This window comes from Pristis pectinata, chromosome 35 (assembly GCF_009764475.1).
Source record: "Pristis pectinata isolate sPriPec2 chromosome 35, sPriPec2.1.pri, whole genome shotgun sequence".
NCBI classification, from domain to species: Eukaryota; Metazoa; Chordata; class Chondrichthyes; order Rhinopristiformes; family Pristidae; genus Pristis; species Pristis pectinata.
The window spans coordinates 13563350-13581168 of record NC_067439.1 but is presented as its reverse complement, the minus strand read 5'-3'; the positions used below and the strand labels follow the sequence as shown (position 1 = coordinate 13581168).

Sequence of the window (17819 nt, the reverse complement as noted above, 5' to 3'; positions counted from 1 at the left end):
AAAGGGAGGCAAAGAGAGAAAGAAGGGAAAAGAGAGAAAGAGAGAGACCAGATATGAACAGGAGAAGGAGACGAAGGAGTGGAATGCGAGATTGCCAAGGAGAGAATATGCGGAGAGAATGAGAGAAAGAGAGGTTCTGAGGGAAGTTGACACAAGCCCCTCTGTCCCTGACAAAGAGCAGAACTGACAGAGAACTTGGAGCAACTGTGCCTCGCTGGAGAGTGTGCACGGCACGGAAAATCTACTGAAGAGCAAATCAGATCCCTTACAATGAAAGAAACAGCCTCGTTGTAACTTCATTCCTATTCATCTTTCTACACTCAAATGTCAAGCAAGAAATCCCATGGAGGTCAGTGGTAAAATGTTCTGAGATCTGGGACCTATAAGTTATGACCATAAAAGATGGGATCCAAAATGTGTACAGTTTTAAAAGATGTGGGACTGCAGTTTAACTTGGCTTCTACAGAGTGAGGCCTGGGGAGATGACTGAATTATGCACTTCCAGCCATTTCATCAATGGCGCCAACTGCTTTGAACCCTTAGAGTGCGTGGATGGCGACAAAAACTCTGCCGAGTTTCCCTGCCTCCCCCCAGGTTACTTTCAGCTGCTATCGTCTGGGGGAGAGAGCAGTGGGGAGTGGGCTGACGAGGTAGGTGCTGCAGGAGGGTGAACACAGAAGAAATAAGAAAGCAAAGCGAGTGAAAGTTGGGATCGGAATACGTTATTTGTTAAGGTTACAAAACCTTCTGCATGAGCAGAGAAAGGAAAGGGCAGGAGGAGGAAATGCCAACGGTGAGTGTGATTAGGGTTGAACTCCAGGGAGGGGTTTCAGTATTGTTCCATGAGGGAGAGAAAAGAGAGGATCTGTTCCAATTGTGGGATCGGCAGTTTCTTTTGCAGGATTGATAGATCCTGCGAGTGGGCTTCTTGCCAAAGGAGTGAGTGGGAGAAGCAGGCTTCCACTAACGGTCCTGGCCTCCGGGGGGGCGGTGGGGTGGGAGCAGCACTTCCACAGTTAGTGCGGTAACCAGGCAAAGGACAAAGAGCAGACTGTGCTGGACTGCAGCTGGGACCTCTGAAAGTTCCTATGGAGGCTGCCTTGGGTCAGTGGCAGGTCCTCGGGGAGTGCTGGTGAGCTGGTAGTAGGGGGGTGTGGGGAGAGAAGTGATGGGAATGTCATCTGACAGAGGAAATTTCTGTGCCCACTGCTCATTGTGCCACCTCAGTGCCTGAGGCACAGCTGACAAGGTGGGTGCTCGGGCACAGGGGGAGTAACCAGGGATCCATTCCCCCAGCCGGGATCACAATTACACTGCCGGGGAGGGAAGAGGGGCCAGGAGTGATGGGGTGTGTGTGTGTGTGTGTGTGTGTGTGTGTGTGTGTGTGTGTGTGTGTGTGTGTGTGTGTGTGTGTGTGTGTGTGTGTGTGTGTGTGTGTGTGTGTGTTTGCGTCTGTGTTTGCATTTGTGTGTGTGTGTGTGCGCGTGTGTGCGTGCGTGCGTGTGTGGAAGAGAGAGAGAGAGTGTGTGTATCAGAGTGGATTGACAGTGAAGGAGCGGGGTGGAGAGAGACAGAGGGGCAAGAGTCACGGGCAGTGGGAGGGAGGGAGTGGCAGTAAGCAAGAGGGAAAGTGAGAGTCAGAAATTGAAGTAAATCTGAAACTTCCTCAAAGATCCTGAAGCTCTGACCAGTTTTAACCTGTTTCCCAATCACTGCTGTTCCTGAGATGTTGTTGACTGCACAGCCAAGAACAAGTTACACAGACCCACAGTGAGTGTGCACACTCAGTGCTGAATCACCTCTGTGTTTATAGTTGTATCCAGCTCCCACCTGCTGTGGGGTCCAACCACTCCGTCTCTCCCGCACTCAGTGATACCGTGATTAATCATCTTCCAGATACACACACAGGAGGGAAGGGCAGAGACATTGGACAGACCACACCCCACCGCCCACCCCCCAGCCCTGATCAATTGAAGTGAGTGGGTCCAGGCAGTGAAAAGTGATCTTTCAATAAACTCTCAACAGTGTGGAAGGTCAAAACTGTCAGCCGGAAACGTCACAGCGGAGACAGAGGAGACAGGCCAACAGTTTAGAAAAGCACTTCCTTCAGCACCAGACTCAGTCACAGCAACTCGCTCATGGGATCATACTGTGCCTCCCTCAGCAGTTGGCGGGCTACAGTAACACGAGCGGGAATGAGCAGCGGACTGGCTTTGGAGTTGCCTCCTTGCCCACCTCTGCTCTCTCTCATTCCCTCGTTCCGTACTCAACTCCTCCCTTTGGAAAAGACTAATCACCCAGTCTCCCTACTAACACGATCTTTCCCGACTCCTGAAGTATATGGGCCCTTCCCCCACCACCAACACCCCCTTCCCCATCCAACCCACTTCCCCCTCCCTCCCCCCACCAACCCACACCCCCCTCTCTTCCTCCAACCAACCCCCTCTCCCCTCCCTCCCTCCACCAACCTGCTACCCCCCTTCCTCCACCAAACACACACCCCTCTTCCTCCCCCAACCAACACACCCCACCCCCTCCCTCCCCATCACAATGGTTGATGAGGGATCACAGGAAGGTTCTAGTCTTGAAGTTGAACTGACAGCAAGGCTCCTGTGGGTGACACCCCTCAGACCCCCACCCCTGTGGTAGTCACCCCCGGACCCACCTCCTGTGGGTGACACCCCTCGGACCCAACCTCCTGAAGGATACCCCCTTGGACCCAACCCCTATGGTGGACCTCCTTGAACTCACCTTCTGTTGTAGAGCCTCCCTCCTGAAGTAGACCCTACCTCCTGTGTTAGACACCTCTCAAATCCTCCTCCCTCCTGTGGTAGATTTCTTCTTGGACCCTCGGTCCTGAGGAAAAACCCCTCAGACCCACCCCCTGTGGTAGACCCGTTGGACCTTCACTCCTGAGGTAGACCCCTTCGGACCTCACCTCCTATGGTAGACCCCCTCAGACCCCACCTCCTGGGGTCCTCGCTCCCTACTGCACACTCTGTCCCAACTTCTCAACACTGCCTGCAACTCTCCCCCTCATCCCGAGCCGTTTTATGGATACTCCTTTCAGACAGGAGACCAATGATAGGTTGGTCAATCACTCATGGGTTCTGCTCTGCTGGAATCCCAGAGTCCATGTCCCTATAGAAATGTGGGTTCACCTTCACCACACACACAGTGGTGCTTCAAAAATGAGTGCACATGGTGTTGGGACAATATCTGCCTATGATGCCCACCCTGAAGATCCCCGGCACTGCAGGGGTACACCTACGTCTGATGGTAGCAGTCCTGGAGGTGGCTACTCCCTTGGCGTTGTGAGCTTCACACCGGAAGGTTGCCGATTTCCGCAGTCCTGTGGGGACAAGGATCAGAAGTTAGTCTCGCTGGCACAGATCAAGCCCAGGCAGCAGACAGATAAGGGAAAGAAACAACTCGGACATTAAAATCGAGCTTCCTGCATAAGTCCACTAACCCTGAGGTTCCACCAATTATCTTCCAGTTCCATCCGCTTTCCCCCCACAACTTTGGTCAATGTTTATCATCCTCAATTTTTTTATGATTAATGAACAGAAACGTTTAAAGAAAAATGTACAGGTGTCACGATAATCTTGCTCTTGGACGTTACCATATTTATCGTTGATTTGTGAAGTCTCTGGGACTATTCCGAAGATCAGATTCCACGATTTTTGACAAAATCATGAACAAACGTGTACTCAGAAAATCACCTCAATAAAGTTTGTATCTTTACTCCCAATAACTTGCATTAATCAAGTTACACAGCTCAGAAACAGGCCCTTCGGCCCAATTTATCCATGCTGACCAAGTTGCCTGGTCCCACTTCCCTGCGTTTGGCCCATATCCCTCCAAGCCTCCTGTGGTAGAGTCATTGAGAGATACAGCATAAGAACAGGCCCTTCAGCCCACCAAGTCCGCACTGACCATCAACCACCCATATTGACACAAATCCTACCCTAACCCATTTTATTCTCCCCACATTCCCATCAGCTCCCCCTAGATTCTACCACTCATGTTCATACCAAGTGCAATTTATAGTGACCAACTAACCTACCAGCTCACACATCTTTGGGATGTGGGAGGAAACCGGAGCACCCGGGGGAAACCAGGAGGGAGAGTGTGCCAGCTCCATGCAGACAGAAACCCCGGTCAGGTCTAAACTCAGGTCACTGGAGCTGCAAGGCAGCAGCTCTCCTTGCTGCACTCACTGTGCCATTTTGTGACATTGACGGGGTTCCAATTTGCCTGTCCACTGCTGCCCCGAGGGTATTGAGGCAACAACAGGACAAAGGAGCAACAAATAACCTCCTGCAGGAACTCAGTGGGTCGAGCAGCACCCGTGGAGGGAAAGGAATTGTCGACGTTTTGGGTTGAAACCCTGCATCAGGATTCGTTCATTAGTCCTGAAGCAGGGTCTCGATCAGAAACGTCAACGATCCCTTTCCCCCCACAGATGCTGCTCGACCCGCTGAGTTCCTCCAGATTTCAGCATCGGCAGTCTCTTGTGTCTCCAACAGGACAGAGGAACAGGATGAGGCCATTCCGCCCCTTGAGCTTTTAGTCAATCAGATGAAGGCTGATGGAACTCCACAAAACTGCCCTTGTCCCATATCTCTTGAAACAATTGGGTAGCAAAAACCTAACAATCCCAAGTTTAAAATTCACAATGACCCTGCATCAGCTACAGAGGAGCATTTGACCACAGTCCAGTCGAAGGTAGGACTGGTTGAAGGGGTCAATGACCTGCAGTTCCCACAGTCTTACATACTTCTCTTATCTCTATGTTTATTTTTTCAAACACTGCAGGGCCATACCAGTTCCCACAGCACTCTAAAATCCTTATTGATTTCTTAAATCTATCCACAGTTTCTTATTCCATTGCATCCTCTCCCAGCTTTGAAGTATTTCATCCTTAATCCTAAAGACTTCTCCTTCCTCTATCATTTCCCCACCCTTCCCATTAAGTTATTCCTGATTACTCCACAGCCAGCTCTCAGCAAAGGCTGCCCTGCAAGTTGGAAGTTCTGGTCGGTCACTCATTTTATTTATTCCGCGTACCTGGTGGACTTGTATAAAGAACTCTTCTTTGGACAAGGCTGCCTAACCTGGACGGTGCCGTGACACAGCTGGGAGAGCTGCTGCCTCACAGCTCCAGGAACCCAGGTTCAACCCTGACCTTCCTGCGTGGAGTTTGCACACCCTCCCTGACCACGGGGGTTTCCCCCGGGTGCTTTGTTTCCTCCCACATCTCAAAGACATGTGGGTTGGTGGGTTAATTGGCCGCTGTAAACTGCCCGCAGTGTGCAGGTATTGGTATTGGTTTATTATTGTCACTTGTACCGAGGTACAGTTAAAAACTTGTCTTGCATACCGATCGTATAGATCAATTCATTACACAGTGCAGTTACATTGAGTTAGTACAGAGTGCATTGAGGTAGTACCAGTAAAAACAATAACAGTACAGAGTAAAGTGTCACAGCTGCAGAGAAAGTGCAGTGCAATAAGGTGCAAGGTCGCAACAAGGTAGATCGTGAGGTCAGAGTCCATCTCATCGTATAAGGGAACCATTCAATAGTCTTATCACAGTGGGGTAGAAGCTGTCCTTAAGCCTGGTGGTACGTGCCCTCAGGCTCCTGTATCTTCTACCCGATGCAAGAGGAGAGAAGAGAGAATAACCCGGGTGGGTGGGGTCTTTGATTATGCCGGCTGCTACACCAAGACAGCAAGAGGTGAAGTCCAAGGAGGGGAGGCTGGTGATCGTGATGCGCTGGGCTGTGTCCACAACTCTCTGCAGCTTCTTGCGGTCCTGGGCAGAGCAGTTGCCGTACCAAGCCGTGATGCATCCAGATAGGATGCTTTCTGTGGTCAGACAGGTGAGTGGTAGGTGACCTGGGGGCAAGTTGATGAGAATGTGGGGAGGGTCAAATAGGATTAGTGTAGGATCAGTGGACATGGGTGGTTGTTGGTTGGCACAGACTTGGTGGGCCGAAGGGCCTGTTTTCATATTATATCTCTTGAGCACAAACCAATACAATATGTATGCATCAAAATCTCTGCTGGGGGTTTATGCAGGAGTTGCTGGGATTGAATATCAGAGTGAGTCTGTGGAACCTGCAAGTATTGGGCAGAGAAACATCAAGATCGGGAGGCATTATCGCACAATTAAAAACCATGGGGTACCTTGTTCAGCCTCAGTTTATCTCCTGAGTACTGAGTTCACAGCAGACCTGACAGGAGCAAGGAAACCTCTGGCATGGAGAGCTCTGGGAACCATACACTTAAAATCACTTGCTCCTCCCAAGCATTGCTACACTCAGCTCACAGCATGCCCCGAATGATTCCCAAATTCTGGTCGCCCCATTACAGGAAGGATATCAAGACTTTGGAGTGGAGGCAGAAGTGGTTTACTAGGGTACTATCTGGATTAGAGGGCATGAGCTATAAAGAGAGGTTGGACAAACTTGGGCTGTTTTCTCTGGAGCACCAGAGGCTGAGGGGAGACCTGACAGAAGTTTATAAAATTATGAGAGGCATAGATAGGGTAGACAGTCAGAATCTTTATCCCAGGGTAGAAATGTCAAAAACTAGAAGGCATCGCTTTAAGTTAAGAGGGGCAAAGTTTAAAGATGTGCAGGTCAGGTTGTTTTTACACAAGAGAGTGGTAGGTGCCTGGAACAGGCTGCCAGGGTTAGTGGTGGAAGCAGATAAGATGGTGGCGTATAAGATGCTTTTAGAAAGACACATGAATATGCAGGAAATGGAGGGATAGGGCTCATGGATGTAACATAGGGACCTTTCCAATTAACACCGTACACCCATCAAGATAAGTGCCAAGGACCCCAAGACCCACTCCTCTATTTCTAAACATGGCACAAGTAAGGAATCCACACATTAGGCTTCAGGAAGAAGAAGAGACATAAGAAATAGAAGCCACTCTGTCCCTCATTCCTATTCTTCTCTACAACAAGATAAAGTCTGATCTTAGTCACATTTTCCTGCACTCACCCTATACCCCTTAATTCCCTGAATATCTAAAAATCTATCAATTTCTGTCCTGAACATGCCCATCAACTAACAGAACAGTGAACGGCATAATGGCTAATAAAGCTGTTGCCTCATGGCTCAGCTACCCAGGTTCAAACCTCATCTCCAGTACTGTCTGTGTAGAGTTTGCACGTTCTCCCTTTGACCAGGTGGGTTTCCCCCAGCTGCTCCGGTTTCCTCCAACATCGCAAAACCATGGAGGTTGGTAGGTTAGTTGGCCGCTATAAATTGCCCCATGTCAGGGTAAGTGGCAGAATTTGGTGGGAGTGGAGTTGATGGAAATGTAGTGAGAACAAATTAGGTTAGGATAGGATTGGTGTAAAAATGGGCACTTGAAGGTCGGCATGGATTTGGTGGGCTGAAGGGCCTGTTTCCACACTGTATCTGTCTGTGACTCTGTAACTGTTATTTCCAATTCAGAAGAGCGGTCCTTTAAATGAAGTAATGATGTGGGGAAGAGAATTCTCATAGGACTATGGAGAACTCACAGCAGAGAAACAGCCAATGGTCAATGAAGCCACTCAAAGCTCCGCCAATCCTGTTCATTTCAGCCAATCAGCAGAACCTTTCAATCCTTTCTCTCTCCTCTACGCATTTTGCACCCCTTAAACACTCCTATGGTGAGGTTCACTGACTGAACTGCACAAGTCCACTCATAACCAATGCCCAGTTGCTTCTCCTGTTGTGAACGGATTCCTTAGTGATTTGTATCAGGTCTCTGTCTGCCACCTATTTCCTCTCTACTCCCTGGCAGATGAACACCTCAGGGCTGGAGCAAGGGCTACAGCTTCCATATCTGATTATAAGCATGTCCTACTGTTACCCCACTAGTGATACGCTAATCTGTGGTTGGATATTAGGGAGTGAGGGGTCACTCCCTGGCAGGTAGGAGAGGACATTGAGGCAGAAACAGACCCTTTGGCCTATACTGTCCATGCTGTCTTTGAAACTCTCTTCTTCAAAGAGTGATGCAGACAGGGTCTCTGGATAGTTTTAAGACAGGTTAGGTAAGCAAAGGGGTGAAATGTTATCATGGGTCATGGGAATGCAAAGTAGAGGTTAAAATCAGATTATAGAACACAGAACAGTACAGCACAGAACAGGCCCTTCGGTCCACAATGTTGTGCCGACATAGCTATTCCCTCCTACCTACAGAATGCCCATATCCCTCTATTTTCCTCTCATTCATGTGCCCATCCAAGCCCCTCTTAAAAGCCCCCAGTTGCCTCCACCACCCTATCAGGCAACGCACTCCAGGCATCCACCACTCTCGCAGCAAAAAAACGTACCCCTCATGTCTGTTCTGAACCTACTCCCCCTCACCTTAAATGCATGCCCTCTGGTATTGGATCGGGTCACTCAATAATAGGAAAAAGATATTGCTTGTCCACCCTATCTATGCCCCTCATAATTTTATACACCTCCAACAGATCACCCCTCAGCCTCCACCGCTCCAGAGAAAAGAGCCCAAGTTTGTCCAGCCTCTCCGGATAGCACATGCCCTCTAATCCAGGCAGCATCCTAGTAAACCGCCTCTACACCCTCTCTAAAGCCTCGACATCCTTCCTATAGTGAGGTGACCAGAACTGCACGCAATACTCTAAAAGCGGCCTAACCAGAGTTCTATAGAGATGCATCATAACTTCTTGACTCCTATACTCAATACCTCAATTAATAAATGCAAGCATTCTATAAGCCTTCTTAACCACCCTGTCCACCTGTGTAGCCACTTTCAATGAGTCATGGACTTTCACCCCAAGGTCTCTCTGCTCTTCAACACCGTCAAGGATCTTGCCCTTAAGAGTGTATTGCCTCTTGACATTAGTCCTACCAAGATGCAACACCTCACATTTATCCGGATTAAACTCCATCTGCCACTTCTCTGCCCACATCTGCAGCTGATCAATATCACGCTGTATCTGTCGCCAGTTTTCCACACTATTCACAACTCTGCCAATCTTGGTATCATCTGCAAACTTACTAACCCACCCATCAACATACTCATCAACATTATTATGAGCAAATGGTCTACTCCTGCTCCTAATTCATATGATGGTAATGCCACTGAACGGCAAGAGAATGTGCTTAGAGTCTCTCTTGTTGGAGATGGTCATTGATGACCAGTTTTGCAGTGTGAATGTTACTTGCCTCTTATGAGCCCATGCCTGGATGCTGTTGAGGTCTTGCACTGTGCAGGCAATGACTGCTTCAGTTGCTGAGGAGTTCGAATGGAATTAAGAGTCAATGAGTTAGACAGCACAGGGACAGCCCCTTCTGCCCACCATATCAATGCTGACTATGAGTATTGTGCAATCATGACAATCGTGAAACCCGGCCGACAGCATAACGTCTTCGACGCAGGTCCGACCAACTAATCTGTCCTGTCAGCTGAAGCTGGAAGGTTCAAAGAGGGTCATCAGAAGGTACTCCCAGCGTGGGGTGAGTACGAGGGTAAGGAAGGGCTTTGGAGGGGGGGAGGAGAAGGAACAAGAAGAAGCTGACGAGAGGGAAATTGAAGGAGGCGCCACAGAGAGGGAGAGATTGCAGAACACTGCTTGCTGAGAATCCTCCACACAATCTGATTCTGCTAAGATAGTATTAAGATTTCTTTATTAGTCACATGTACATCGAAACACACAGTGAAATGCATCTTTTGCGTAATGCTCTGGGGGCAGCCCGCAAGTGTCGCCACGCTTCCGGCACCAACATAGCATGCCCACAGCTCCTAACCCGTATGTATTTGGAATGTGGGAGGAAACCGGAGCACCCGGAGGAAACCCACGCAGACACGGGGAGAACGTACAATCTCCTTACAGACAGTGGCTGGAATTGAACCAAGGTCACTGGTGCTGTAAAGTGTTATGCTAACTGCTACACTACCATGCAAACTTAGGAAAATTTGCAATGACTTCACATTGGTGTGGTGTCCTCCATTGGTTGAGGAGAAGGGGAGCAGAGAGTAGGGAGGATCTGGGGGGGAGTGGGGGGGGTGATCGCTCCACAGCTCTGCTGGGACACAAGGCAAGCCAGCAGATGGCAATCGAGGAAGACACTGCATCCTCCCCATGCCTTAACCAAGAGTGGCGGAAAACTCAGCAAGTCAGGCAGCGTCTGTGATAAGAGAAACAGCTAGCTGTCCCTCTCTCCATGGATGCTGCCTGATCTGCTGAGTATTTCCTGCATTTTCTGCTTTTTCAGCAACTGCAGTTTTTGTTTTATTTTCACTTTCCACCAAGACGTCATTAACTGGAAAGAGTGCAAAGAAGATTTACGAGAATGTTGCCAGGACTTGAGGGTCTGAGTTACAGGGAGAGGATAATCAGGCTAGGACTTTATTCCTTGGAGCACAGGAGACTGAAGGTTGAACTTATAATAAAATCATGAGGGGCATAGACAGGGTGAATGCACTCAGTCTTTTTCCCAGGGAAAGGGAATCAAAAACTAGAGGGCATAGGTTTAAGGTGAGAGGGGAGAGATTTAAAAGGGACTGGGGGGCAACTTCTTCATCCAGAGGATGGTGTGTGGACTGGAGGACTGCAAATGTGGTTCCTTTATCCAAGAAAGGCAGCAGGGAATTACAGGCTGTGAGTTTAACATCAGTGGTCGGGAAGTTATTGGAAACAATTTTGAGGGACAGGATTACTCTATACTTGGAAAGGCAGGGTTTGATCGGGGATAGACAGTGGGAGATTTTGTCTAACCAATCTGATTGAATTTTTCGAAGAGAGAGCAAGAAGGGAGGGAAGCTTGAAAAGGGATCTAAGGGGCAAGTTTTTCACTCAAAGGGTGGTGGGTATATGGAACGAGCTGCCAGACCAAGTGGTTGAGGCAGAGACAATAACAGCATTTAAAAGACACTTGGACAGGTACATGGATAGGAGAGGTTTAGAGGGATATGGGCCAAATGCAAGCAAATGGGACTAGCTTAGATGGGCATCTTGGTCAGCATGGACAAGTTGGGCCGAAGGGCCTATTTCTGTGCTGTGTTTCTCTATGGCTCTGAGACCATGGGATAGGCAGCAGAAAGGAAACAGAAACTGACCCTGTTTCTGGTTATTGTTGGATTTGACTGTTTTAAGTAGTTTTTAACATGTATAGTGTTTAATACACCTCAAGCTGCTGTACAAGGAATGGCCGCTTCTTAGCTTATTGGCTCATCCATCAGGTGAATACGTGTTTTCTCATTGGTTGGTTGTGCCACAGGTTTCTAATAGGTTTTCTGATTGGACTATTGTTGGCTAAGGAGTACCTCTTAGCTCAGGTATAAAAGATGTCGTTTTTCGTTAATCACTCTCTTGTTCTCTTACCCCCCCCGCCCCCCGACCCTAGCTCATCTTTAGTTCCTTTGTTTCGGCTCATCTCCTAGTCGTAAAGCTAGTGCCGTGCACTCTGTGACTGTTTGTTTGTTTTAAACTTCTCCAATAAAACTTTGTGAAGCACCAAGTTGTTTTCAACTCATTCTTGGACTCCTGAAAGAACCTGCGGATTCGAAAATAACCGGATCCAACATGAGGTACATCAGGAATGAGACAAGACAATGTTACTACCATCGGGGAGGAGGTACAGGAGCCTGAAGACCCACACTCAATGATTCAGGAACAGCTTCTTCCCCTCCGCCATCAGATTTCTGAACGGTCCATGAATACTACCGCAATTATTCCTCTTTTTTTGCACTATTTATTTATCCTTGTAATTTATAGCAATTTTATGTCTTTGCACTGTACTACTGCTGCAAAACAACAAATTTCACATCACATAAGTCGGTGATAATAAATCTGATTCTGATTCTTAAATTCACACTTTCAATAATAAAACTCACCTCCTATATGTGTATAATTGTTTTTTCTCTCTCTCTAGCTGTTTTTGGCTTTAAACGACTGAGATCAGCAGATTAGGAGTGCCCAGTGAATGCCTGACCACAGCTGTCAGCTCCAACCTGCCTGGATCTGCCTTTCTAATCCTGTTCTTTCAACCGCGGGCTCATTTGCCTAATTACACAACGGGGCCACATCCTTATAACCCCAGGCTGTTGACCTGAGAACTTTTTGCTCACAGTTTCAGAGCAACAGTTCCCATTGTAACCTCTGAGGTCATGTGAATTCATGGCTGTCTGAGGAAGGAACCTGGCAGCTGATCTCTAGCAAAGCCTCTGAAGCTCAAGTGAGGCTTCACCACACACTGGAGAGTGACAGTGACCCCCAGGTAGGGCTCTGCAGTGGCGACTGCCTCTGTACCTTCCAGTCTGTCGTTCAGTGGGTGAGAGGTTCAGGGGTTCAAGTCCCCATCCCCCTGGCCTGAGAACAAGGTTTGACTCGCTAAACTATGGGTGGCACAGTGGTGCAGCAAATAGAGTTGCTGCCTCACAGTTTCAGAGACCTGGGTTCGATCCTGACCTCTGGTTCTGTCTGTGTGGAGTTTAAAATTTAAATCAGAATCAGGTTTATTATCCCTGTCTTATACGATGTGAAATTTGTTGTTTTGCAGCAGCAGAACAGTGCAAAGACATAAAATTACTATAAATTACAAAGTAAATAAATAGTGCAAAGAAGGTCATGTTTAAAGTTGAGTTTATTGTCATATGCACAAGTACATGTGTGCACAGGTGCATTGAAAAACTTACTTGCAGCAGCATCACAGGCAAATAGCATCAGATAAGCAGCATTCACAAGAAAAACATAAATTAAACATAAATTATACACAATTTTTACAAGAGAAAAACAATTAGATCAAAAAAAACCAAAGTCCATTTTAGTGCAAAGTGATCAGAGTGGTCATAGTGTTACTAAACTGTCCTGGTGATTAGGGTTTTGCCAGTTGGTTCAAGAACCGAATGGTTGAAGGGTAGTCCCTGTGACCCCATGGGTTTCCCCCGGGTGCTCCAGTTTCCTCCCACATCCCAAAGACATGGTTCGTAAATTGTCCCTGGTGTCAATGTCTGTGGTAGAATTTGGGGGGCGGGGGGAGGAGTTGTTGGGAGCATGGAAAGAATGAAATGAGATCAGTGCAAGATGACTGTTAACAGATGCTGATGGTTGACCTGGCCTCAGTAAGCCAAAGGGCCTCTTTCTGTGCGGTGCACTCAGCAGGTCAGTGGGTTCAATTCCCCGCTCCCTGGCCTGAATACAAGGTCCGACTCCATGGTGACAGAATGAGCGGCTTGCTAATCTCTGGTGTAGCTTCAGATCTCAAGTCAGAGACTTGAGCGCCAACAATCCGGTGCAGTACCAAGGGAGTGCTGCCCTGTCAACAGTGCCGTCTTTCCGGGGAGTCGCTGCCCTTGCTGCTCTCTTGGGCGGGTATGAGAAAGGGCAGGGAGCCGTGCCTTGTGTGATAGAACATAGAACACGACAGCACAGTACAGGCCCTTCGGCCCACAATGTTGTGCCGACATTTTAACCTGCTCTAAGATCTATCTAAACCTTCCCTCCCACATAGCCCCCTATTTTTCTATCATTCATGTGTCTATCTAAGAGTCTCTTAAATGTCCCTAACATATCTGCCCCCACAACATCTGCCGGCAGTGCGTTCCACGCACCCACCACTCTCTGTGTAAAAAACTTACCCCTGACATCCCCCTTATACCTTCCTCCAATCACCTTAAATTTATATCCCCTCGTGTTAGCTGTAATGCCCAACAACCTCCTCTTAGCCTGCACTGATAAAGTACAGACAGTCTGGTCATAACCAGATTGCTGGCTGTGGGAGCTTGCTGTGCTTTGGGGGCAGTCACTCATTCTGAATCATAACAAAAGCAGCAATGAGTTAACTGTGACTGTAACGGGTCTGGACACCAGGTGAAGCCTAGCCCAGTCAAATAGCCCAACCTTCCGACACAAGCGGTTCTTCGAACCTGTCCCACCAGGCCCTGGGCTGGTACACAGGGGATCAGAGCAACAATTGGAGTCTAACAGTGAGATGATTGGAACAGCTCTAAACCTTTGCACTGTCATATGTGGAAGTGGGACTCAGCACCCCTGGGCCAGGAGCAGAACAAGGTTCACCCCACTACCACCATCGCCCACCCCCCCCCACTCAACCCCCGCCTGGCTCCATCTGTCCACCATCCCCCTCGTCACCTGGTTCTACCTATCACCTCCCAGTCACTGCCTTAGCCCTCCCTCTCACCTCCTTATTCTGGCTACCTTCCCTCTCAGTCCCGAAACGTCCACCATCGCTCTGCCTCCCCTCGACCCTCTGAGTTCCTCCAGCTGTTTGGTTTTTTTTTGCTCCAGATTCCAGCATCTGCAGTCTCCCTTGTATCTCCTTATTCACCTCCGGACACTTACTCACAGATGGCAAGGAGAAGGCTTCACTGTGATGCCAGCTACAGTTGAACACTGGTTAACTAGTTAACACCAACAAGGGATGAGATGTGAAGCAGCTGGTAGAGCTACTGCCTCACAGCTCCGGGGACCTGGGTTCAATCCCGACCTCGGTGCTACCTGTGTGGAATTTGCATGTTCTCCCTGTGACAGTGTAGGTTTCATAGGGTCATAGAGTAATAGACCTTCAGCCCAACCCATCCATGCCAACCCAGGTGCCCACCAAGCTAGTCCCATTTGCCCACATTTGGTCCATATCCCACTGAACCCCTCCTATCCATATATTTATCCAAATGTCTTTTAAATGTTATTATTGTACCTGCCTCTACCACTTCCTCTGGCAGCTCGTTCCATCCACACACCACCCTCTGCGTGAAGAAGTTGCCCTCAGGTCCCTTTTTAAATCTTTCACCTCTCACCTTAATCCTGCACCCTCCCACTTTTAGCTGCCCTTCCCTGGGAAAAAGACTGCGGGCGTTCACCCTGTCTATACCCAGGGTGCTCCTGTCTCCTCCCACATCCCAAAGATGTGCGGGGTTGGTAGGTTAATTGGCCGTCGTAAATTGGCCCCTGGTGTGTAGGTGAGTGGTAGAATCTGGGAGGTGGTGGGTGGGGGGGGGGGGGGTGGGGAGGTGGAGTTGGTGAGAATGTGGGAAGAATAAAATGGAGTGATGTAAGATTGGTGCAGATGGTTGGCACAGGCCCGATGGGCCAAATAGCCTGTTTCCATGCTGTATCTCTCTATGCCTATGCCCAGATTCCAAACTATCTGTGACTAAGTGCACAGATCTGGAGCCTTCAAACAGCAGAATCGATCAGCTGGATAGACTACGGAAATTAAAAGAAGCTCCCTCAAGGGCAGAGTGATCTGCTCCTAATTTACATGTGAAAAAACAACTTAAAATTACAACTGCCTCAGGCCACGCTGACAGTTTCTGCTGGGAGAGAATGCCAGTGTTTAGACTTCAGCACATCCCACTGATCGGGCTGTGATTGGAGCTGACACTGAGTCAGTCCTGCTGTTTACAGAGGCTGGAGAGGGAGAGGCAGACAGGGCAGAGGTTCCATCCCTCCCTGCAACATCAGCGGGGTGAGCAGCAGGCTTGGAATGTGCAGCATGTTCTCAGTAAACACTTGGTGCTTTTTCCTACAGCCAACTAGCTCCAGATGAGGACAGCTCTCCGACCCAGCTGTTTGAAGCAGCAGCTTTGAATGGTGTGGTGGGCAGTGGGAAGGAGCAATCTGCAACAGGAAATGAGCGACACGCCTCAGACGGGCTGGGGGCGAGGGGGGAAGGTCCTTGGGGTTGAACACTACTTAAAGTGACCCACACCACCACTGCTAACTGTCCAACAGCTCACTCTCTCTTGCAATGGCAGCAACTCCTGTTAACTAACTAAACTCCTTTGCTCACCCTGCTCCATCAGGCTGTGGAATGTACAGTACGATTCCAATAATCCGGGAAACTTTGATGGTGCTGGGCCAGCAATTTTCAGGAATATTGGATAGTACTCCTTTTAATACACCAACACACTCTTAATTCAAAGCACTGACTGCTGGAGGAACTCAGCCAGTCAGGCAGCATCTGTAGAGGGAAACGGACAGTCAATATTTCAGGTCGAGGACTCAAGTATTTTATTACACAGGGATTTGAATACAGGAGAAGGGAAGTCTTATAGGGGTTTGGTAAATTGGTTTATTATTGTCACATGTACCAAGGTACGGTGAAAAACTTTGTTTTGCGTGCCATCCAGACAGATGATTTCATTACAACAGTGCATCAAGGTAGTACAAGGGAAAGGAATAACAGGATAAAGTGTTAGTTACAGAGAGAGTGCAGCGCAAGCAGACAATAAGGTGCAAGCCCATAACAGGGTGGATTGTGAGGTCAAGAGTCCATCTTATTGTACTAGGAAACCGTTCAATAGTCTTATAACAGGAGGATAGACTATTGGCAAGATGAAGGGTCTCGACTGAAAATGTCGACTGTCCATCTCCCTCCACAAATGCTGCTCAACCCACAGAATTCTTCCAGTAGTTTGTTTTTTCCTCCAGATTCCAGCATCTGCAGTCCCTTGTGCCTCCACTTTTAATTCAGCTTTCTTTTAGATGTTACGCAGTAGTATAATAAATCTTCCAATGAACCAGGAGAGGTTAAAGGAAAGTTGGAACAGGGGCCCCGTGAATTTGAAAGTGGGACAGGTTTCCCTTGAGTTGAAAGGAATATGGAAATGGGGTCCTGCTGTGTTTAAAGGATGTGTGGGAAACAGGACCAGGTGAGTGAGATGCCGAACTATCGGGATTTACAAGCAATCTGATCGCGGATAGTGGGATCCCACTGTTTGATGGAACAGAGTGCACAAAGAGACACGGATGTCACCCATTTTATTCCAACCTCTGCAAGGAAATGATCTCCAGGTTGGCTGAAGGTGGGCAGATCACTGGAGTGGGATTGTACTGTGCCTGCTTACACCAACCGCAGTGTCAAGGTGGGTCAGAGCTTTGAAAGGGGTGATTGGGGCTGGAAATATGGGAATATACAAAGAGAGGGGTAAAGTTCAAATGGGATAGGGGAAATCAGACATGGACAGTGGGGCCAGACAGGATTCAGACATGGTGGGTGGGGCCAGACAGGAGTCAGACGTGTGGGTGGGGCCAGACAGGAGTCAGACGTGTGGGTGGGGCCAGACAAGAGGTGGAGGAGTCAGGTGGATCATAGGATGACAGGCAAGTGGAGTGTGGTGTCACTGGACAGTGGGAGGGGTTAGATAGGCAGGCACGGTGATGTAGAGGCAAGCACGGTAGTGTAGCGGTTAGCGTAACGCTATTACAGAGCCAACGACCTGGGTTCCATTCCGGCCGCTGTCTGTAAGGAGTTTGTACGTTCTCCCCGTGTGTCTACATGGGTTTCCTCCTGGTGCTCCGGTTTCCTCCCACATTCCAAAGACAGAAGTTGTGGGCGTGCTATGTTGGCGCCAGAAGTGCGGCAACACCTGCGGGCTGCCCCCAGAACACTCTACGCAAAAGATGCATTTCACTGTGTGTGTTCCCATGTACATGTGACTAATAAAGAGATCTTATCTTATCAGACAGTAGTTGGAGTCAGGCAGGTCGGTGGGGGGGGGGGGGGGGGTCAGACTGTGGGAGGGGTCAGACAGTGAGAGTGACAGGCTGTGAAGCCCACTCCCCTCTCACCCCCCCTCAGTACTGCCCTTGAGCAACAGCCTGGATTTATTGAAGAAGGGCTTGAACCCAAGACTTGACTCAGGAAAGTGAGCAGACGAGGGAGGAGAGAATGAGGGTGAGGAGGAAAGACTTTACAACACAGCAAAACCCCGATAATCCGGCAGGCTCGGGACTTCAGTGGTGGTGCCAGACCGGAGATTTTCCAGACTGTTGGACGTCAATGCATCCACCCTACCCTCTGATGTATTCTTA

General features: G+C 48.8%; 1 protein-coding gene across 2 annotated transcripts in view; it reads right to left on the bottom strand.

The window, feature by feature from the left end:
• The window catches only part of LOC127586417 (tyrosine-protein kinase receptor UFO), a 119243-nt gene that overhangs the window by 61980 nt on the left and 39444 nt on the right, over nucleotides 1–17819 (bottom strand). For both annotated transcript variants that reach the window (XM_052044367.1, XM_052044368.1), the window contains exon 5: nucleotides 3272–3352. In XM_052044367.1, the coding sequence (XP_051900327.1) occupies nucleotides 3272–3352 (81 nt within the window). The remainder of the gene's footprint in view (nucleotides 1–3271; nucleotides 3353–17819) is intronic.